The 23,653-nt window shown below is 34.9% G+C and overlaps 4 protein-coding genes and 1 pseudogene across 16 annotated transcripts in view; 2 read left to right on the forward strand and 3 right to left on the reverse strand.

The window, feature by feature from the left end:
• LOC128884691 (transmembrane protein 185A) overlaps positions 1–9,398 on the forward strand; it is a 26,328-nt gene extending 16,930 nt beyond the window's left edge. The window contains exon 7 of the transcript XR_008459438.1: positions 9,269–9,398. The gene's annotated coding sequence lies outside the window, so the exon portion shown is untranslated. The remainder of the gene's footprint in view (positions 1–9,268) is intronic.
• Positions 1–12,820, reverse strand: part of LOC128884692 (F-box/LRR-repeat protein 3-like) — a 25,582-nt gene extending 12,762 nt beyond the window's left edge. Inside the window, exons 1-7 of one of the 9 annotated variants that reach the window (XR_008459439.1) lie at positions 12,694–12,820; positions 10,397–10,749; positions 10,044–10,307; positions 9,261–9,505; positions 8,161–8,298; positions 7,692–7,974; positions 4,122–5,664 (exon numbers count right to left, since the gene is read on the reverse strand). Coding sequence is in view for 1 of the 9 variants with exons in the window: in XM_054138253.1 (XP_053994228.1) it covers positions 8,235–8,287; positions 9,261–9,505; positions 10,044–10,307; positions 10,397–10,503 (669 nt within the window). In the remaining 8 variants the exon portion in view is untranslated. The other 8 variants (XM_054138253.1, XM_054138249.1, XM_054138248.1 and 5 more) reach the window with 8 other exon arrangements.
• Positions 5,658–7,685, reverse strand: LOC128872614 (uncharacterized; annotated as a pseudogene).
• Positions 12,821–14,290: 1,470 nt separating the features above from the next.
• Positions 14,291–18,240, forward strand: LOC128884789 (nicastrin). 2 transcript variants are annotated; one of them, XR_008459469.1, is made up of 9 exons: positions 14,291–14,736; positions 15,019–15,117; positions 15,250–15,587; positions 15,694–16,090; positions 16,173–16,569; positions 16,650–17,098; positions 17,251–17,443; positions 17,528–17,626; positions 17,708–18,240. XR_008459469.1 is itself a non-coding variant. In XM_054138419.1 (8 exons), the coding sequence occupies exons 1-8, from the start codon at positions 14,682–14,684 to the stop codon at positions 17,544–17,546; spliced, it is 1,947 nt and encodes a 648-aa protein (XP_053994394.1). In that variant the 5' UTR covers positions 14,291–14,681; the 3' UTR covers positions 17,547–18,240. The 2 variants fall into 2 exon arrangements, 1 of the variants encoding a protein (XP_053994394.1); XM_054138419.1 differs by having other exon boundaries at positions 17,528–18,240.
• Positions 18,241–18,418: 178 nt separating this feature from the next.
• Positions 18,419–23,653, reverse strand: part of LOC128884790 (homeobox protein PKNOX2-like) — a 32,163-nt gene continuing 26,928 nt past the window's right edge. For all 4 annotated transcript variants that reach the window (XR_008459470.1, XM_054138420.1, XM_054138422.1 and 1 more), the window contains one exon: positions 18,419–19,999. The gene's annotated coding sequence lies outside the window, so the exon portion shown is untranslated. The remainder of the gene's footprint in view (positions 20,000–23,653) is intronic.

Below are 23,653 nucleotides of genomic sequence, written 5' to 3' on the forward strand. Positions count from 1 at the left end.
TATTTACACACTATTTCAAAATTCATATAATGATGGGAGCATAAAATGCTACTACAGTACTACATAAGAAAATATTGCTACCGGCCGGTAAAGTGTAAATGGCTCACCTGTCGGTAAAGTGTTAAGTGCGTAGAAAAATACCTATTATCCGGGCTGCGATTGAATTTTACGTTCCTCGAGAACGACGATCGGCGAACAATCGCAGATCACGTGACACAGGTGAATATGACGATCGAAAGTCGTTCGCGGCGAAGAATCGTGTTCTTCGTAAGCGAAACCCATTTACTTCCGGTGGCCCCGTTAGACTGCACCTGAAACAAGTTATGTATATTGTTGACTGCGTATGCGATTAAGCGGGACACGTAACGGCGATCGATAGCCACTAATAAACGATTGATTAGCGTCACCATAGGGACTGATTGTTTCTCAAAGTATCAACGATGAAATTTGCGTTACAACTTTCCTTTGCATCGTCGCCTAGCCTTAAAATCGTCGTAATCGTTGTTTCGTTAATTGATCACCTACCAAAAAAATTAATTTCGTTTTAGCAGTACGCCAAACTGAAGGGAAACGTACACTCGTTTATATTATAGTACTATACACACGGATTTATTATTACTTTTCAATCGGTATGAAAACTTTTACGCGACGGGCACACTTTCCCAAAAATGTGTGAGAGATTGCGGTGTTCCAGTATTTCCGCTACCCGTTTCCAGCGAACCGGTCTTCGCCTAGCACTGGTCTCCAGTCGTAGTGGTACGCTCGCTTGCAACGGCTGCTGGTACGCTATCGACACTGATACACGTGTTCCGGCGCTCACGTGCACCTCGCTTAATGATATCTGTTGCGTTCTATAGGTATCCGCGTTACGAGTCTCCTATTCGTCAGTGTTTCTCAAACTTCAGCTTTACGTGGAATTACGTTTTACGGTTGAAAACTGTTCTAGTTTCGTTTTGCTAAATATCCTGATCAAACGGAAATAATAAATTGAAAGGATCAAAGGATAAAATCAAAGGATCAAGGATAAAGAATTAAATCAGGACTTTTACAATTTCAGCTTTGGATTTACTGTTGTGTTTGATTACATACAGTGGCTGTAGAAAGTATTCGTACATCGATTAATTTCCAAAAGAACTATGTAAAATTGTAATTTATTAACTTAGTTTTTATAAACAATGACATTATACATATTCTCGGAAATCTCTAGAATAGATAGATAACAAGAAGAAATAGCTATTTATGTAAGTTGCAAAATTAACAAGAAAAAAGCCATTAATCGATAGAAATATTGAAGCAGTAAGTATTCGCACAACTGTTTAATTTTTAAAACTTCATTAAAAAAAAAGAAATTTACATTAATTTATAAGTATATAGTATTTCCTTCGTGGGATTTCCTATTGATTTTATAATTATTGTAACTTTGCTAAGCATTAAATAAAATAAATTATTAGTTACTCGAAGTATGATCCTTTTCCATTCCTCTATTAGAACTTTTTTTAAAAGTACTTTACTGGAAATTTGAGGTTTTCTAATTCGTACGGAGTAATGAACTAATGTGTTTACTTTACAAACTCTACTGTAAATGGTTCGTCATAAGAATCGTCCAAATACTTATTGCTTCTATGCTTTTACCCACTTTTCGCATTTTTTTGTTAATTTCACAAATTATATTAACTAGTAAATGTTGTTTGGACTATATCTATCTTAGAAACTTCCGAGAATATGTAAAATATCATTGATTATAAAAAAAGAAGTTAAGAAACTATAATTTCACACAAAACTATGTTAGTAAATTGATCGGTGTACGAATACATTTTACACTCACTGTAGATACATTAAGACATCGTTTCTCAGCTTAGGATTTACTGTTGCGTTTGACCATAGATCGCTTCTCACCTTAGGGTTTACTGATGCGTTTGATAACACAACTGTATTTATTGAGCATCCACAAAAAATAACAAAAATGTTTTTTTATGTACTTTTTTTATGTATATGAGTCGTTTTATTTTTTATGCAAACAGGTTTTCAACCGCTGTCGTTCAATCTTTGATTGAAGACCTGTACATTTTTCAATATGATTTGAAACTGTTTTGAAAAATATTCGTATTTATGCATTAACAATATGTATTACTTACTTTATCTATTAAAATTGTTTTCAGATTAACATTTTTGTGTAATATTTCATAATTTATATAATGAAGCATACGACTGGTAAAGTGTTAAGTAGTTTTACATGTTTTTATTCAAATTTTGTCTATCTTGTTCCCGGTTTCAGTAAACACGGATCTATTAGGTTAGAAGTAAATTATTTGTTTTTAATATAATTTAAAACTTTTTTTTTATTTTATGACATGTTTATACTTCATCTATGAAAAGTAACATTGAGTAACATACAATGTAAACTTTCGTTGTTACCCTCGATAGTGCTCCACTTTACTTTTTAACCGGCTTCGAAAAGGACGAGGTTACTCAATTCGACATGTATATTTTTTATAAAATAAAATTAAATATGTTACGCGTTTATCTCCGATTTTAATTTCAAAGCTTTTGGTCCCCAGGTTGAGACACGCTGCTATTTCGTCCGCGCGACATGCGTCATCATTGTTACACGTTTTCTCCGCTTCCCCAAGAAACTATCGAACCTCGAACATTTTGCTAATTTATTTAAGCTCGTTAGACATACACTCTGCGACTAAAGTACAAGATCCCTGTGATTTTAGCTAATATTTTATTAATACTAATTTTTTCGTAAAAGTTTACGTTATTAATCTAAAGAATCAACTAAAGTACATAGATTTCCATAGTGGCAATGTTGTTGAAATACATTAAAAATAGTTTCGTTAAAATTTCGGTAATTATAGAGAACAGGTACATCCTCACCGATTTCGATGATTTTTAAATATGTTGTAGAAATCAACATTTTGAACAACTTTTTCCTATACATATAACCGTCGCTCGGCCTTAGTTTCCGAGATATTTGCAAAATACCATTGCTGCTACAACAATGAATATTGCGTATAACTACGCGTCTGTGACAGCGTGTGTGTAAGCGTTCAGTCGTCGATTGTTTAGGCTCGGAATACACATACGCGACTGTGAGTCTGTATGCGTTAGCTATCATTCGCTGGTCGGCTCGTGTTTCAATCTGTTCCGAATTCATTTATACATATAAAGTAGCGCATGATCTGTATTCGTACAGTAAAAAAATGGGGTTCCGGGGGCTCGCTCCCGGTCGGGGGTTTGGTGGCGAAGCCCCCAACAACGAGTACTGCAACGCACCACTCAGGTGTGTACACGGTTAGCCTGAGGGGTGTTTATGCTTTTCAATTTTTGTAAAAGGATTTTGCGCAAAAATTATACGCATCGAAATTACGGGAACTCACAGACGCGTACGTGTATTCCGAGCCTAAACAATCGACGACTGAACGCTTACACACACGCTGCCACAGACGCGTAGCTATACGCAATATTCATTGTAGTAGTAGCAATGATATTTTGCAAATATCTCGGAAACCAAGGCCGAGCGACGGTTATATATATAGGAAAAAGTTATTCACAATGTTGATTTCTATAACATATTGAAAAATCATCGAAATCGGAGAGGATGTACCTGTTCTCTATAATTACCAAAATTTCTAATTTTTGATAAAATTAGGTGCGATAAAACTATAAGACAATATACAGGGTGTCCCAAAAATGTTGGAGGTCCTTGAAAGGGGTGGTGATGGGGGGGGGGGTGATTTGAAACAACTTTTTCCTTAGTGAAAATATTGTCCGAGGCTTCGTTAAGGATATATTAACAGAAAACACCGACCAATCAGAGTGCGACTATGCCGGTGGAGCCCCCGCGCTCGTATGCGACAACGCGCTTCGATGCACGTCAAGTCACTTGCTCGCGCATGAGTGCGGCCGCCTAGCGAGTAGCCTACACTACCGAGGGTAGAAGAAACAATTATACCACATGAATTTCCATGGGTAGTGGTTGATTTCTTTTCATAACGTTTAAAAAATAACATCCTGCCCGGAATGCTTCCTAGATGTTTAGGTTTCACCTTATCGGAGTTATACCATCGATAGGTACGGTCGGTGGTTTCTTCGTTGACGCAACGCTTCAATTTAACAAAATAAAGTGATGGGTCTTTGATGTTTTAGGATTAGGGTGGAAAGAAATTACACCGCGTGTACTTTGTAAACGTATATGTATATGTTAGCGTCCGATCAATATATTGATTTTCGGAATAGCTGCAAGCGATGGGTTCGCGAGGGGCCAAGACGTCAGCTTGTGGCAGAGCGCGAACTTGCGATGATCCGAAGGCGGCTCCAAAAGGAATGTCGCATGACCGATGAGTTACCATCGGTAACGCGTAAACTGGCCAAGCAACCCGACGTTGCATTGCCATAATTAATAATTAGCCATATTGAATTAAACAAATGATATATAGCTCTAGAAAGATCTGGTTACGGAGTGGGGAAGGTATGGCCTTCTGGAAAGAGGACCGTGTTGAACCACACGACACTTCCCCCCCAACTTTCGTATGAAACAGTTATATCCTTTGAAATAATTTTTATTATATACATTCCAATCCTCTGCTTTTAAGGTGTACAGCCATTTTTTAAGCGAGGCTTTTCTTTTTCTTATTTCACGGTCACACTCCTCATTCCGCCAGGGGGCCGGGTTGCTTTTTCGGGTAACCCCTACTTTCGAGTTAGCCTTTTTCTCTGGAGTGTGCTTGATAACTACTTTTCTCATAGATTCGCTGAATAATTCGTATCTGTGAGTTTCTGGAAGGGCTACATGATCCATGTTGAGGTATTCATTATAGGAGTTATTCATCTCAGTTTGGTAGAGTTGTCAGTCTGTTCTAATTGTGGATAGTCTATTGGCGATTCTGGAGTATATCTGTTTTTTAATTTCTATAGGGAAGTGATCTGACCCAAAGGTATCATCTAGTTGTCTAGTAGCAATCAGGTGAACAATGTCTGAACTTGTGATAAAAAGGTCAATGTTGGTCTTGATGTTATATCTATTGTCTATCCTTGAGTGGGAGTCTAAGTTGTGGACTATCAGGTTACGATCTGCTAGGATTTCTTCTAGGTTTTCCCCAGGGCCACCGAGCTACAGTATTTTGCGTTAAAGCCCGATTTTAATTCGCGCCCGGGACTACCCGCGGCGCCAGTGTCGTTACTACCACATACAACATAATCAGTGAGTCTCACACACACAACAACATGATCCTATACATGTGTATTTGTACCTGCTTTAAAATGAAACTGAATAAAAAGTAAAGGAAGGAAAAAAAAGGATCTACTGTATGAATTTAAACTTATTATACATACATATAATAAAAATATACAATAAAATATAGGATACAAAAAGTATATAATAAAAAAAATACAATAAAATATACAAAAAAGGTGTAGTACACATAATTAACTTTCATACAAGACCGAATTTATTATTTGGAAAATGAAGTACAATAAAAAGATTTCAAATGTAAAAAATGAAGTATTAAAGATATTGACAAAGAAGACTACTTAATTTAAAAGGGAAATTTTAAATTAAGTACAACCTATTAAAACAAAAATCTAGTCTTGCTTACATTAGATGTACGCACCTCGATAGGACGCGTTAGATGTGGATCCAAGTCCATTCTCTGTTCGAATCTATTATAACTTATAATGCGATTAACTCTGCGTACATATGTTTCGACAACATATATGATACAATTATGTATCATATATGGTCTCAAATCATTTCCATGTTCGGAGCATATGAAATCAAATTTTATATGCTTAGAAATTTGTAACTTCATAGCCGTAACAAGACCGGAAATGTGTACTATGTTTGAAACATTAGCATAGCAAACAGATACGATCTTAGAAATTAAAAATGTGGATCCATTATGCATCGACGAAAGTTCCCCGAAATTATCGGTTTTGAAAAATAAGTCTAAACAACTTTTGCAAACATATTTTTTTCGAATAATTCGCGTAACGTATCGAATGGCAACCTGAATAGCTAATTCAGGTGCACTTGGAACATTAAAAGTTAGAGAAGTTAAATAAATTATCCGTCGATGCACGTGGAGCAACCGATATAAATTTTTTTATTGATAAGCAGTGTTCGATAGTATGATTGAAAGGCTCTGCAAGTTGGATTAGTATTACGGACACCGTGTTGCCTTATTTGTCCGAAAACATTTTCAAGCGCGTCTTGGTTAAAGTTACGCGTAATAAATTCAATAAAACCAAGATCACGCAGATGAGATTTAAACAATTTTTAATTTTGAAGAGTCCTAATCCAACTGTTCAGTACCTTAGGATGCTCCTTATCCGCAGGCTTTCTTTTAAAAAAACTCATGCAACGAAAACACGAAATAGCTAAATTCCAAACATTTATTAAGATCATATCCGTTTTACTTGTGGACTGCGCAACTCTACTATTGACACTGTCGAAAGTATTATTCATAAAATGAATAAGTCGAGCAGTGTCAATTCCATCACCCGACATTTCACGCGTACCGCACACACTCTTACCTTTGCTACGGCTCATTAGTGTCATGAGGGCTCCAACTGTTCGACTAAAAACTTGAGCGTAATATTTTACTTTTATTTTAGGTATTTTATTTGGAATAACATGTTTAGCAGTAAGTTTATGAGTCGGTCTTCATAAACATTACTGCTATCAATAAAATATATATCTTCCACGTGTGACCATTTAGCCACCCGTGAAATATTGTCTTGAAATTTAAAACTCAAGTCCTTTGTCAGCAAGTTGTTCCGGACACATTTTAACAAATTGGGGGGGGGGGGGGATGAAACAGCGGTACAATCATGTTATTGTCGACTACAGTAACATCATGCCGCAGTGCATTCGATTCCTGAAAGGCATTTATGTTGAAGATAATTATTTTATTTGCATGCATTGTTGTTATGATTCGAATTGCGCGGCAGACTAACGTGTGGAGCGCTGTGCGCAAAAACGTAGGCATCGGTACAGTTGTAAGAACGTAATATGGTCGCGTGTGATATTATTTTATTTTGTAATTTTATATTTTAACAAAACTTTCAGTTACAGTTAAGAACAAAGATGAAATGTCATAAATCCTTTTTTGTATACATATTAAATAAATAAACCAGTTTTAACAATTTCTCTTTGAGGAATCTAGTAAGCTTTGAATAACTTTGCAATTTGTGCTTTCTTGGTCAGAAACTGTTGCTACTATTACTATACCGGCCTGACATGCACGGCGAACTATTTCTTTAAACATACGAACAAGGTTCTCAGCTGAACTGGAATATTTACAAAATGAATACGCAACAGGTTGTTTCCACGGTCGCACACCATGAATTCCTTTCAGCATCCACACTGTAGCATGATCCGCGATATCTAAATTACGCGAAAAACCAGTATCTACAAATCCCTCAATTACATTCATTGAGGTATTGTACTGTAATTGAGGCGATAAACTAATTTCATCAAAAACCAAACACGCGTATCTGCTTTTTTTTATCGACGATTAACTTGTCGGAATAACAGTCCGCTGTTCGAGTTCTTCAAAAACATTATCGCAAATTCCAGCTTTTAGTGGAATTTTGGATATTAGTTTCCTAAGAGTTTCGATGCTTGAGAAAAGAAATAACTTTGCCAAATATCGATAAGTTTTGGAATTCTGTTTTAAAATGCTTACAGGTAATAGCTTCTCCTCTTCGGAGAAGCGTCGCGCCGATTTCGCCTTTCCCGCGTTGCGCATCTGAGCAGAGAGCATCGCGTGCAGGGGTGTTGGCAGGCTTTCTAAAACCTGACACACACCGGTCTGCACGAGATGCTCAATCTTCTCGATGCGTTTTCTCACCGTTGACCTCCGGCGCCTGAACTGCCTGGCTGTTTTCAAAACTTTTGCCACAGCTTTGAACAGCGTTTTTTTCAGGGTTCCTCCATTTTGGAATTCTTATTTATTCTCCCAATGTTTTCTATGGAAAGAAAAAAATATATGTAAGTAATGCAATTACAAGGCAAATATGAAAACTGTGTAATGTAAAGAAACATTAAAACTGTTTAAAAATTAAACATTAAAAATGTTTCTAATACTGAATAGTATCATAACTAAAAAAAGGAATACAATAGAAGATAATATTATTGTAAGGTAATACACTAACCTCTGGATGAACCTAGGAGCACATTATAGGCAAGTGCGCCGGAGTCTTTACTTGTTTCAGGTTTAATGTTGGCCTTAAGTCCCACGCTGTCCTGAAGTCCCACGTTGTCCTTCACTCCCACGCTGTCCTGTAATCCCACTAGGGCTGTTCAAATACCCGAAAAAATCAAGCCGAGTTGGACTCGGCTCGAAGTCACGAGCCGAGTCGAGTACTTGAAAAAACCGAGTAGCTTGAAAGATTAGAGCTGCCCGAAAGAAACCAAGTAACTTGAAATTTTCAAGCTACCCGAATAGAACCGAGCGGTCCGAAAAAACCAAGCGGCCCGAAAGAACCGGGCAACTCGAATGGTTTCAAGCTCTTCCGAGTAAACATGTTAGTCAGCCGCCGGGCAACACTGGTATCATAAACAGGACGTAGCAAACTAGACCCAAAGAAGGTCGACCATTATTTTCCGTACTACCAATCGATTCCTTGTGTTATCCCGATGAAAATGGTACCAGACACGATACAATTCGGATTATTTAGAAGGAAATTATACGGAAACAATGATTTCGTTTTCATCAGAAAAACGTAAGGAATCCATCGGCGTTACTCCTGTAATAATACGATGCATATGAAGTGAAATCGGGTGATTACTGAAAGCCATAAACCACGGGTTGAACCATCCAAAGCGCACGTGTGCCGACTTTAACCCACGACGGACCTCAAAGGGTCTGAGCATTAAAGTGTAAAATGTTTGTCATGATATGTTCACTTTTTGTTGTATTTTATAAAAGTTAAAGAAATAAATTGCACTAGTGAATTCCTGATGTTATACTGATGAAAATGGTACCAAACACGATATAATATCGATTAATTTTAATTATTAACAAGACAAGCGTAGAATTGGAAAAAGATTTTTCTTTAATTATTCGTGTAATATAAATTCTACAGACCACGCTGTTACCCATCAGAAAAATCTTTTTCCAATATATATATATATATTGGAAAAAGATTTATATACTTTATTATATACTTTATTATATATATATATACTTTATTAGATATATATACTTTATTATATATATGACTTGAACTCTTGAACTGATGTCAATTATTACCTGGTAAGTTGCAGGTTGGTACTGCATCCCTCATGAGATTTGTTGGCAAGCGATAGCGATTTTCAAAGTGAATATCGCACAACACTTTGCTCCTCACTATCTTTGGTGGAAGCTGGAGAAAATCCTCCCTTCTTGAAGCTGTTATCCACTGCAAGCACCTGTCTTTGTCCTTCAGCGGACAGGGGAACTGGAACATGCGTTTCTTGCTGCTTCTGCAGCCGAAGATTGCACATACTTTGTGGGATCTATAAACATAAATTTAAATAAAGAAAACATTAATAATTAGACAATAATTTCGAAATTTTATCCAGGTATGATTCCAATCAATAATGTACACTGGGACGAAAAAGTATTCAGACACCTTTGAAAACGCAATTCCCTTCTTCGGAATTTAAAATTTTTTTTAGAAAGTAGAAGAATTAGTTTACTAGATGACAAAAAAGAAAGATATTAAAAAAGTTCCAATCAGTTGAAATTATAAAAGAAAGTGCGAGCTTTTATATACGGCTTATATATATATTAATAAAACCCGGCTTAAATCATTTTAAATAATTCTTTAATATTTTTATCGAAATAATTATTGACCGTTTTGCAGCATCCATGGTGATATCTTTAGTACTTTTCTCATTCAATTCCATCAATTATCCAATCAATTATCGATCGCGTTTGATCATGCGATTAGTTCCGAAACAATTGAAAATGTTCGTAGCAGTTCGCAGTGATCAAATATGGATATATGGAGTTCAAATTTTGCCGGGCGCATACACCATACAATAAACTTACACAGAATATGAACTTAATAGTACGTAAAGGAGTGACACTGGCACCGCCAGTAGTCCCAGGCGCGAATTAAAATCGGGCTTCATGTTCACAAGAGTAGAGCTTGGGGGCCCTGGGTTTTCCCCTGCAGTATTAATTAGGCTGTTGTGCCATATATGATGCTGGGCGTTGAAATCATCTGCCAAGACCAGCTTGCCTTTATTGTTCACCACCTTTATAACATTGTTCCATTTATTTTTGGTCAGCTGCTCCTGAGGGGGCCTGTAACTGTTATGTTTTGCTCTAAATTGGTGGTTTCTATTACGATAAAGTCGCTATTTAGGTGTTCTACGCCTGGGATGTTCATTGGGACATACTTAATGTTCTTGCGTATGATCAGTGCTACACCCGCACCATTTCTTTGATTTGTACGGTCTTTCGTTATGATATTGTTGCGCCAGGGGGTTGAAGCACGAGAATTCATTTTAATTAAATATAAAGTTTATTAACAAACTATAACTTTTAAACAATTTAACGATAATATAACGATAATCTTGGAGACTTGTAACAAAACGTCTTCTCTCTTTGAGTTCTCGAATCGCTCTCTACTATTTTAAAAATTTGCCGCTTCCTGGCAACCGGAAGCGCGAAAACTCGTTTCCGCAACTTCACATCATTGCAACATCTTCACACCGTCGCGACGATGTAACTCGGGACTGTAGCGCGGCATCTTCATACCGTCGGAACAATATTATGAGTGCTGGTTGAGAGATGTTTTTCCGGTTTAAGGGTGTGCAGGACCCAGAGCCAAACTCCGAGTTGACTTCAGCGACAGTTGCGGAAAAAGTAGGAAACTCCGGGATAAGGACAGAGAGGGCGATTCAAATATTGCAGGAGAGACGAGGACAGGACGATTAGGCTAGCATGATTTTTTTTCCAGGATATTGAAGCAAAGAAGCAATATTTTCTAATAATTCTGGTTTTAATATATTCGTTACACTTTGGCGGATGCGACTCCAAGGCCTGATTTTGTAATTTCGGACTTAAAACTTTATAAACAATAAAATGAAGATAGCAAACATACTTTTATTGCTTATAAAGTTTTAAGGCCAAAATTGCAAAGTCAGGCCTTGGAGTCGCATCCGCCAAAGTGTACTGAATATATTAAAACCAGAATTATTAGAAAATATTGCTTCTTTGCTTCAATATCCTGGAAAAAAATCATGCTAGCCTAATCGTCCTGTCCTCATCTCTCCTGCAATTTTTGTATCGCCCTCTCTGTCCTTATCCCGGAGTTTCCTACTTTTTCCGCAACTGTCGCTGAAGTCAACTCGGAGTTTGGCTCTGGGTCCTGCGCACCCTTAAGCCAGGTTTTGGTTAGTATTATGATGTCATAGCTGTTGCAAATTTTGGTGAATTCTTTTTTCTTATCGTGGATGCTACGGCAGTTCCACAGTAAAATATTAGTTGGACTCATGTTTAATGTTGTTTTTTCTATTTAATGATCCTTTATATTGCTTGACAATTAGAGTTTTAGAATCTTTTGAAATTGAATCTGTTGATAAATATATTTGTTTTTGATTGATGTCACTTCTTCCTCCTGGAGAGTTTACTAGTTTGATACTTTTGGAGTAGCTTGGTACATTTCGTGGGTAAACTTGTGTTTTTTGTGGTGTGTTGTTTGTCATATTATTTGAAGTTGAGGGCTTGATGATGTCAATCTGAGTGGTTTCTGCGCTTTTAGCTTTGGGAGCGATTAAAATTTGTGCGACTGAGTTCAATCTTTTTGATCAGTAGTCTGTGTTTACAGATTGACGGGCGTGTCCGCCTATTTATTTTAATTTGTACTCTGCTTCATTGGATATTGGTTCTAAAGCTGGAAAATTAGGTTTGTCCAGTCTGATTTATTGGGAGAAGTTGGATTGATTTGAGAGTGTTCGATCAGCATTCCTGTTGGCTATTAATTCTTTGGCTTCCCAGTATCCAATGCTTTGATATGCCATCGTTTCTTGAAGAAGTTCGTTAATTTGATATACACTGCATTCCTGAGAAAAAGTTCTGTCCTCTTCTTTACAGTGAAGCCAGTGGAGCTTTTGACCATGAGTGCATTTATGGGATTTTTCTGGATCCTTTTCTCCACACACGTGGCATGTGCTGATGCTTCTGCAATGGTTAGCCGTGTGTCCATATCTTCAGCAGTTGTGGCATGTTTTGACACCTTCTATGTATATGAGCACTCGTATGTTGAGAATACCAAATAATTTGATATGATTTGGTAGAGTGCCACCTTCAAACGTTACAAGTAAAGTTTCATTGGGAGACCAGCTGACAGTTTTAGTGGTTTGATCAAAAGATTTCTTGTTAAGCCTTACTGTGTTAATGATTTTAGCTGCAGAATCAGAATTGTGGATAATTTCATCCATCGTTACATCGAGAGGGATATCCCTTATGAAACCTTTTTTTTTAGTTCCATAGGATGGAATGAATGCGCTGAGGTATCCTTTTTCATGGTTCATCTTTTGGATGAATGAATTAGCTTGGTCTTTATTTAAGAATTTCAATTCTGCCGCACCATTTCCTCTGGCTTTCATATCTACTACTTCTGCATTCATGGCATTCACTGCTCTGGCAATATGAATTAAGTTTTGGGTACAAGAATTTTTAATATACTCACTCTTTAGTTTAACTTCCACGTGGGCAGGACCGACATGATTATTTGGGTATACGTTTATCCTGTTCTCACGGTTCTTGTCTGTATCTGAGGTGGCTACTTTTTCTCTTTTAGCGATTTCCAATAGTTCCTGAGATCCTTTTCTTTTCACTGCAGGGGAATCCTTTTGTTTAATAACTTTGCGTGAGATATTAGAATTGTTCATTTTATTATTAGTGTTGGGCGGAGATATTCCCTCCGTCAATACGGCGTCTTCCTCGGAGCAATTTGTCCAATCCACGCTTTTTAAAGTGTTCTCTGTTATTGATCATTTAAAAACTGACCGAGCTATTTGATTTTGAAAGTAATTTACCGAGGTATGCTCACATGATCTACCTAAACGCGTCACAATACATTCGAAAAATCCCCCATGCACTTTAAATGAAAAAACAAACAAACACCATCTAACGTTAAAAAGGTCAAACTAATTTTTTAGTCGATCATCAGTATTCTCAGCGGTAAAATCATCCTGTGGCGTTATGTAGCGATACATACAAACAACACACAACAAACTTGACAAATTTGAACATTTCGGTGAGGAAGGCGCTGATTATAGATCTGAAGACACGATGGACTTTTCATTCAAAAGTCGCCCCTGGAATCACTGTCAAAAACATACATGCAGTGCCGTAACAAGGGTGTGGCAAAGAAGGCGCCTGCCACGGGCGCAACTGGATTTGGGACTCAAAACAAAGGATAGCGACTCGGTTGAGTATTGTACGTGGCTCTTATGTTACTTGACCATTCTACTTTACATGAATCAGCACGACTACCACTGCCCGTTTTTCGTCTCCTGGTCAAGCAGAAACAAAGACGTACATATTATTAATACGTTTACGAGTAATACGCTCCTGAGCAGTGAGCGGTTCGTTGGCTACGCGCCGAAGGTGGGGATAAGGAGAATGCATGATGACCGGGATTTTTTGAATATTTTCCTTATATTACTCAAAGTATAAGATACTACTTGTTACTCTTGGTCGGTATTGCCAATTATGCCGGTAATGCCAAATATGCTGAACTGTTTTATGTTTTTATTATATTATTTTACCTATATTTTATATACCTATACGTATACCTATATTTTATATTTCTTTTATTTTGTCGTCATTGAATATGAATAAAAATTTGTTTTTATTTAGATTATAGATTATTTATTCATACAAATACCTTGGCAAATACATTATGGTACATACGGGCAAGTCATTTAATGAGGTCAATAATATTTAATATATTGCATTTAATAAAATTTAACATGTTACATTAAAATTTTTAATTTTATTTGCTGTTATTGCCTTACGGGGAGGTAATATATATATTCCTTAGGATTAGAGCTCAATGCCTTATACAGTCTTCATGGTCATATGTGTATGATATTATTATGATTATATATTATCATATATTACGATATATATATATATATATATATATATATATATATATATATATATAATACGATATATATATATATATCGTAGCTGTGCTCACTTGCGCCGCAAGTGGTAGAAATATTCATAACTTCAAGCTTGGGATTTTGATAACACTTCTACACTATACAGTTAGGACTCCTTATACAGTCTTCATGATCCTGGCTAAACCTAATCTTAAAAATTGTAAAGTAAATCATTGATCACTGATCATTGCGGATTTTCTACCGAACACATTATTCAATATCGGTCTCCATTTTTGCATCGATGACAAGAGTAGGGACATTTAGCAGAGACAAAAGTTGCACAATTTTGAGAGGTTCTGGGGGATTTTTTTTATAAATGCGCACTCACTGGACTGCTCACTGGACAACTACTTCCGACATCATCAAGGATCAGTCACCATCAGTCACCATCAGATATATGCAGTCACCACAGTCACCATTAGTCTAACCTTTCATAGACCGTCCACTGTGGTGGTTGTGATAAATAAACTTAAGCTTTAACAGGTATCGCCGCAAGGGAAAGATGACAAGATGTTTCTGTTTGGCATATCTTCTAATACTCGTTATTATAAATTTAGGTAAGATAATATTAAATTTGAGAATTTTGCATTGAAATGGAGATCCAAACATTTCAATACAAACTTTGGAAATTTATCTTTTGTTCTTTATTACAGAAGTGAATTATTCTATTTATAATTCCACCTATAATTTATAAGTTAGCAATATACATTTAAAATTATACGAATACTAGGAAATGACATTTGTTTACTATTGAATTTCTTTTATTGTTTTATTATACAAATGTTGAAATCAGATAAGCGCAATGAAATTTAATAGATGTTAAATAAAACTGTTTTCAGTGGCTGCGGAGCGAATAAAAGATATGATTTATATGTCATTTGAAGGAGTTTCTGCTTGTTTCCGTAGACACAATGGAACACATCAGTTTGGATGTTCTTGTAAGGTTATATTTATTACAATTATTAATCATTCTTTTTCCATAGTTTATATTAATTGTTTAATTTCAATTGCATAAAATGTATAATATATTTTTTGTATGAATACTTGCAAATTATAACTTCTTTTTGCAGCGAGTAGGTCAGGAAGCGTTGGTGTTATTCATTTAGTCGAGGAAGAAAGTGCTATTAGATGGCTGGAACATAATGCTACTGCTGGACCATATACAGTAGTTCTTCCATTTTCTATGTTTAATAGAGACACATTACTCCAATTGCGGAATACAAAGAATACAAACGGAGTTTTGTTAGCCAAAAATATCAGTCAACCACGTTTAGATTCTTATTCTCCTGAAGATTCTTGTCCAAACAGGTATTCAGGATATAAAAGGTGCAATGATGGAACTCCATGGAATCCATATGGATCCTCTTTACTTATGGAGGATTGGCCCTTTCCAATGTTTTACATAGAGGTAATATTAACTAAATTTTTGATTATTCTATTGAATTAAATTTTTATGTCAAAAATAGCTTATACAGAAATTAGAAAAAATTGAAATTCTTTGTTTTTAATTTTAGAACCAAACACTGATAGAAGCAATAAAGTCTTGCTTCTGGAAACATAATGCTCATGATTTGGATACTCAGGAGTTGCGATCACTGTGTGCTATAGAAATGAAGTCATTCATGTTTGCTGCAATTAATTCTGAATCTTGCATTAAGCGCAGTGATTCTAAATTAAACTTTAACCCAATACAATTTTGCGATCCTCTAGGAGATAGAAATATACATTGGCCTTTGGCCCCTTTAAATAAAGATAAAAACTCCATTACTCTAGTAACAGCTAGATTGGATGCATCTTCTTTGTTTGATGGAATATCACCTGGAGCGGGTAATATAGTAACAGGATTAGTTACTCTACTTGCCACTGCCTATTATTTAAATACTCTGTTTAAAAATGTTACGATACCAAACGGTATGTATACTTAACATAATGTAAAATATGCACTTGTAAATATTTTTTAAATATTGCTAATGTTTATTCTCTTTTTTTCCAGAAACTAACGTTGTTTTCTCTTTATTAAATGGTGAAGCTTTTGACTACATAGGATCTAGTAGATTAGTTTATGATTTGAAAGAAGGCAATTTCAATGCATTAGGTGGAGTAAACTTAAAGTTTGATGACATTAAATGTGTTATTGAATTTGGTCAGTTGAATAAAGGAAAATTATATTTTCACTCTAATAATGTAAAGGGAAATAAAATGTTAAATAAACTGCAGAAAGTGTTAAACGCAACTGTTTGGAATAATAGTGTCCCACCTACGTCAATACAAAGTTTCTTAAATGAAAATCCAGATTTAACGGCTGTTGTTATAAGTAATCACGGCGATCAATTTGAAAATAGATATTACAATGGTATATTAGATGATGCAGAAAGCCTTCATTTTAACAGGTATGGTTTTACTGCTTCTTTGTATACATAAAAAAATAAATTGTGAAAATACAGATTTACACTAAACAAGTTCTTTTTAGGAACGATTCAAATGATCTTGCAACTTCTTTAGCAAATATAGCAATTCAAGTTGCTAATGTTCTTTATGAAAACGTAACTGGTAAACAGCCTCCATCCATAGATGAATCCATTCAAGCTGATGTTGAGGACCATGTTTTCGAAATGTTGATTTGTTATCTGGAAAGTGCTAAGTGCAAATTGTTTCGTGCTGCTTCGTCACCAGGCACTAAATTAACTAATCAAGTTTTGCCACTGTATGTTGGTGTAGACAGAGTACCTAATACTGCCACAACATTGACCGGCCTGCTTCTTGCTTTCTTAACCAGGAAGGAAGTGCCGTATATGAACGAAACCACGTGCTATAAACACCATCTTACTTGGATCACTGGTCAAACCAATATCACTGGATTGTGTATTAATTCCACTGTGAATTATAGCACAGCTATGAGTCCAGCATTTATAATCGATGGTATGGTTGTTTAGTACATCATACTAACAAGGAGAATATACGACTAGGACGAGTGCTTTTTAAAAGAAGAATACAAACAATTTCTAAAAACGCTCATCCCAATTGTATATTATGTTTCAAAATCAGATATAATTTGTTTGCGTTTCGAATAGGGTATGATATGAAGTCAGGAACCTATTCCACATGGACAGAATCTGTATGGCAAACGTTAAGCGTAAGAATGTTCCTGAAGCCATCAGCAGCTACAGAGCGGTTTAGTATGATTCTAGGTAGCTTAGTAGCTGGTATCGCATTTGTTCTTGTTTGGTTCATTAATTCCAGAGCCGAGATATTGTTTAATTCAAGGTACGTAGACGATTTTAATATGAAAAATTGCCCGACGCTACTTTACATTTACTATCAGTTTCTCTATGAAAATAATTGTTACAGAAGAGGAACAAACTGCTAGGGACACGCTGCGGACCACATATCAATGACCAGGTTGGATCATCAAAAAGATAAAGATATCCCAATAACTAACCTTTGAATGTATGTGTGGTACGCCCTCGGACAATTTTTATACTTAAATACTGAAGCATATATTCTGATACCACCATCGTTTTATTCCAGTGTTATCGCGAAGTTATAATGACTAATTTAATTAAATTTTTGCACCTACTATTAGTATGTCGAGAACATGTTGCGTGTTCGCTTAAAATCTTTACGTTCCTTTTTCTGACTCTATTATATATATATTCGAGTATATACATTTTTATAAATGTTGGATACTCGTATTTGATAATAAAATGTGGAATTTCTTTTTAATTCCATAGAAAGCAGAGTTGTGCATATACCGCAATAATAAGCAGGGTATGTTAACAGTAAAACTATTTGTTGCATCTTTGATTGTTGTTAGAATCATTTTGTATGTAATGATAAATATACGTATTTTACTTCTATGCGTAAAAAAAATTGCAACGTTCACAGAGCAAACAATCGACGAAGCACCATGAACGACTATTTATAATTTCATGTCACTCATTTTTTCATAAACATTAGTTATTGTACATGTCATGCAATGTATTTGATTTGTATTTAAGTTCATTATTGACTGTTCCCGATGTATCAATTGAAATCTAATAGCTAATAAGTTTAGTAATCAGTCTTGTATTTCTTTATTTATTTCATCTTTGTATTGTAAATTAATTTATGTAAGTGCAGGATATTTAATTCGTTTAAGCGATCCTTGCTTATACTACCTAAAACTAGATAGTTAATTGAGTTGTATGAAATGTTCGAGTAAAGGAGGTAATATACATATGTATATAATGTAAGGAAGAATTTTGTCATTCGTTAAGAGAACTTAACCAATTTATTTCATAAAACGCATTTTTAACCATAATAAAATTCTGTAAACAAAGAGTAGGAGTAAGTCCATTATTAAGGAATTTATCTGAAATGTACATTGCACGTTTGTATATTTATAGTATGTTTTTTTACTTTCATGCATTTTTAATACTAATTTTTTAAATTAATAACTGTTCTTTTGGTCGTTATATAGGAGCTATAAGGTACTAGACATAAAAGTTGATGTAAACAATATTACAAATGAAAATACAGAAACTAAAAGTTATTTTCTAAACAATTGAAGATATCTTTATACAAATGTATTAAAAAAAATTTATATGTGCAATAAAGATACTATTCCTGAATTCTTTGATTCATAATTCAAATCTAGGATATTTCATAAACACGTACCTGTAATTACTTGCAATTTCATATTTTTTTTAAACATGTAAGTATGCGAGAGTAACTCAATCGATCTGTTTTTGTCACATACATATACGAGTTACGTGGTCATATTATTGATAATAAAGTATTTTATATGATACATTTAAATAACTAAAATTTACTACAACTAACTAAGTAACTAAAATTAATTCATTTCTTACAACAAGAAAGTTTCAATTAGAAAATGGATGAGGCAATGTACCTTAAAGTTAGAATAAAAATCTGAAACACATGTTGCAAGCGTGATGGCATTTATTATCAATAAACAACTTATTTAACAGGACCTTGATGTACACGAGAGAGAATATTCAAGTTGTTTAGTTATGCTTCCTTTTTAGTATGCACGTAAGTATGTAATACGCTTAGTTTATGACTTAAAATTTCACTTAAGTTAGGAATGGACCTCTGAAAGTCCTTTAGTTTTATATTAGCGCATATACATACACACATCCGTGTTTTGGAATATCAAATTGTACAAATATCTGTCAGTATATGTGTGGACACTTTCGTAAACTATAGAATGAACTCTTGGCAAGATGGAATACTCGTTACGACACATGAAACAAATTGTGCTGCTTGTAAACTTCTGTATAATTCACGAACATTAGAAATATAAAAAGCATGGAAGCAAATAGAACATAAAAGTAACACGGAATTATTTATATATAAAGTTGAAGAAAAGTTGAACTTAAAACTGGAGTAAATATAAATGAACAAGAGAAACAAGCAATTCTTTGACTTCTCATAAATTGTTTCTCAAGAACACAATAGGTATGGGAAGTTTATACGAACGTAACGTGAATTGTTACAAAAGTTTGTCACAGAATACTCTCTCGAATTACACTGTTGCATTAGAAAGAGTCAACTATACAACACGGTGAACAATCAAACATAATATTACCATTACTTTTTAGTACCGCTACCCATAGAAGTATATGGAAGATTGAACAGAACAGCGTGGGACTCGATCTTGTACCAAAATTAATCCTCGTTACTGTCTTATTTTTTTTTTTTTGGTCCATTCCTATCTCCTTAAATACTTTAGATAGAGCTTGCACATCAATCACTAATGTGTGACGACATTAGTGATTTTATCTGAAGATCCGTTCTCGTACATGTACTCGAATGCACCTGTAAGGACGAAAATGTTCAAGCTTCAGACCTTTCTTTTCTCTTCTTTTTTTTTTTGTTTAGACATTATTACACTTAAAAGCAAATTAATACGACACCCTTCAATTTGTATCTTCAGCTATCGCGAACAAAATAATTTGCTTCTACATCATAATACTTTGTTGGCGCATACGATATTCGTTTCAACACATTCGCCGTTACGTCGATTACCTAATTCAGTGTTTCTCAAACGTCACAGCAGTAGAATGAAATTATCATCTCGTTAATATATTTTTAAAATGTTTTTTTTAAATGTGTTAACATGTACAGAATTGTTATTTTACGTTAATGGTTTCACATGATTTAATTATGATGAAAAGCAATGACAAAACTAAATGTACATACACTTAGTGTATAATTCTTGGGATTTACTTAATACTATATAACAGAGATTGAAACAGTAATAGGGCTTTTGCAAATTGTATATAATATGCTCCTTATTTTCGACAAAGACCTTGTGAATCCTTAGGAGTCTGCGGACCACAGTTTGAGAAACACTGATCTAACATATTCACTTACACCTGTAAAACTATGGTTACAAAATTTTTAGTGAGCATAGTTTCGCTTTATTTAACATTGCAACTGAATTATTGTTTATATCCGATTTCTAGTTTGAATGACGAGAACGAAACTGAGACGACCAAACAGTATCGCTAACGACAAATATGTAAAGTAACAAAATACTTTAATACTCAGAGATAGGCAAAATTCTAATATGGGTACAAATTTCGAATAACAAATAAAAGATTAAACACCATTTAACGTATTACTCACTGTATAAAATCTAGAATTTAAAATATATAATAAAACAATTCACAATGAGTAGATAAAAATGTATCTGTTTAATTGAATAAACGTTGTCCATATATGAGTATACCTTTAGTTTTATTCTTAATTTTCTATTCAAATCAAATTTTGCCCATCTCTGTTTTTAGGTCTTCCACTAGAACGAACAAATTCCACATTAACTTTATAATATCAGTTTCATTTGTTTTCTTTCTCTTTCTCAAATAAGACAAACTACTTTTAGAGTGACCATATTCAAATATCACTGATAGCGTAAAAGTAGAGTGCGCAACGAGTGTGTTATCACGTAAGAAGCTTAACGGATCCAGTAGTCGAGTATCTCACAATGCAAGCTCCAAACATCCAAGTTCAAAACTTCTCCAGTTTGCTACTTGCGTGTGTCCGTGTTTGTGTGTGTTGTATCTTTAAGTATTCTCATAGTTTTCAGTATACAAGTATGAAGTAGGAGGCTGGGCACCGCCCACCGAGTTATCACAGTCGTCTGGTGCCGCAGCACATACGTATACGTGGTTCAGCCTTACAACCTACCTCTTAATCTAACGTTACTTTATAATTATACTTAGTCAAAGTACAGTATAGTCCCGTACCAGGTGATTTTTTCGCGATACGATACTTAACTTCTATCATTTATGGAAAGTGCGCATTATTGCTGGTACTTGTAAACAGCGACCTAATCAGCGCGACTGATCGAGGACCTGTGTCACGCTGATACGCCCCCCGGACGACAAGCGAATCTCTTCTCTCGTTTTACACATTTAAACAATGTCGGTGCCTCCTTTATTTTGCGTTAATTAATTCACACTTTTGTCCGTTATCGTTCGACTTCCTCCTTCTTACTACACCGTATATGGAGCTATACTGTAAAAGCTGTCTTCAACTGATAATATTGTTTTACTAAGCCTCTCGATCGATTCGTTTCTTTAGTCTAGGGCAGGCATGCCAAATATGCGAGTCCACTGACGTTTACACATCTTTCATTTTTTTCAGTTCCATATTATCTATGATGTTTGAAAGTATAATAGATTCTCGTTAATGAGACATATCGGACCTAGACAAATTTTACTGGACTTTTAAGAAATCCCGTGTATATTACGTTGTATGTAAACGATTGCATTTCGCCTCTTCAGTGAGACTCTTATAACAGATGCTGTCTTAACCCACTTGCATCACTAGCGCATATATGCGCGCAAGTTAATTGGAGATTGAATTCAAATAAAATATTGGTGATAAGAACGAATTCTCCATTTCTCCATGTGATGCAAATGGGTTAAACAAGTAAGTTGGAAATAGTCTCTTACGTGTGGAGAATTTAGATTAAACTTAGCTAGAGCTTAATTCTTATTAAATTACTTCGTAATTGAGTTTGAACTAAGGTCTTATAGGAAATTATTTCAAATTCAGATTCCAATTTATTTCCAACTCCTCAAGGAGTTGTGTAAGGCTGAATGTCCTTTATCTCGATTAAACAACATGATGTAGGACTTCATGTCCTACACAAATTTAGATAATTCTGTCTATTTTCCTAATTCAGTTTTATTCTTTAAGAGTTCTTTAACAGTTTCCTAAATAAACGGTTTGTCCAATTTATCGATGGCTCAAGTAACCGGAATCCATTGTAAATTCTTGAATGAACAACTTTTTTAGTGACGAAGAACAAAACACTTGAAAAAGATTAAGATTAGCTGACGAATACTTTTCTTGTTTTGAAAATATTAGGTTCCATCATTAGTCTTCATGTATTTATCTATGAGACCTTTTGATCCAATGTAAACATAGAGACGTCTTGTTTTCTTATCAATTCGACATATGTTAGCTTGTGTTAAAATAATTGTACACATGATGGAGAAGTAAACTGGCGCTTGGATAAAAATTGGTTTGACATGCCTGATCTAGGGGCTTCTTTAAAGACCAGCAACTGATTTCGAAATCGGTATTGCCTCGGATGTTCGGAAAAATGAGCCCGTGGAGCTACTAATGGAAGCACTCTGTGCCAGTTGGCTATGTACATTGATACCGGAAGTATGTAGGATACCAGTAAAGTGATTACCGATCTAATCGACGATTTCAACCCCTCTTTTGTATGAGACGTGTTTCTTCTGGGCGTACTGAGGATCGGCGGTGCAAGTTTCAGATGCTTTATTAGCGACGTGCTTCTTTGTCTCCTATCGTTGTATATCAATGGAATTAAGTCTTGTCAGTTGATGAAATCTTGTTAAGCGTCGAGCTGTCTGACGTATTCAACGAGTTAAAATCAAAGATGGGCACATTTGAATGATTTGTAATTGAAATATTTATATTCGGTTTCACTGATGAATAGAAAGTACACCACTGTGCCAGGTTGAAGGTATATAGTATCGGTGTGATGTCTGTTCTTCAAATTATTTACAAACAAATAAGTTTGAAATAAATGTTGGCAATTTTTAAGAAACTTATAAATTGATTTACTTAAAATAATTTGTAAATTTATAAATACATGAATCATTTGGAAATGTATTACAAATTTACAAGCTTTATTATTTATTTATTCATTCATAAATGATTTAATACATTTTTAATTTATATAAATATTTATGAATATTTTAATAAAGAAATGAACATGTGAATTCATATGGGCTTTTATGAATTCAATTTTAATAAATAATTCAATTTGTAAATTTATAAAAAATGAATATTGGTATAAAGTGATTTATTTACAGAAAATCTAAAGAGCAAACATCATGTGGATAACACAGGGTGTCCCAAAAATGTTGGAGCTCCTTTGGTGTGTGTGTGTGTGTGTGTGTGTGTGTGTGTGTGTGTGTGTGTGTG

The sequence above is a fragment of the Hylaeus volcanicus genome, chromosome 2 (genome assembly GCF_026283585.1).
Source record: "Hylaeus volcanicus isolate JK05 chromosome 2, UHH_iyHylVolc1.0_haploid, whole genome shotgun sequence".
Taxonomy (NCBI): Eukaryota; Metazoa; Arthropoda; class Insecta; order Hymenoptera; family Colletidae; genus Hylaeus; species Hylaeus volcanicus.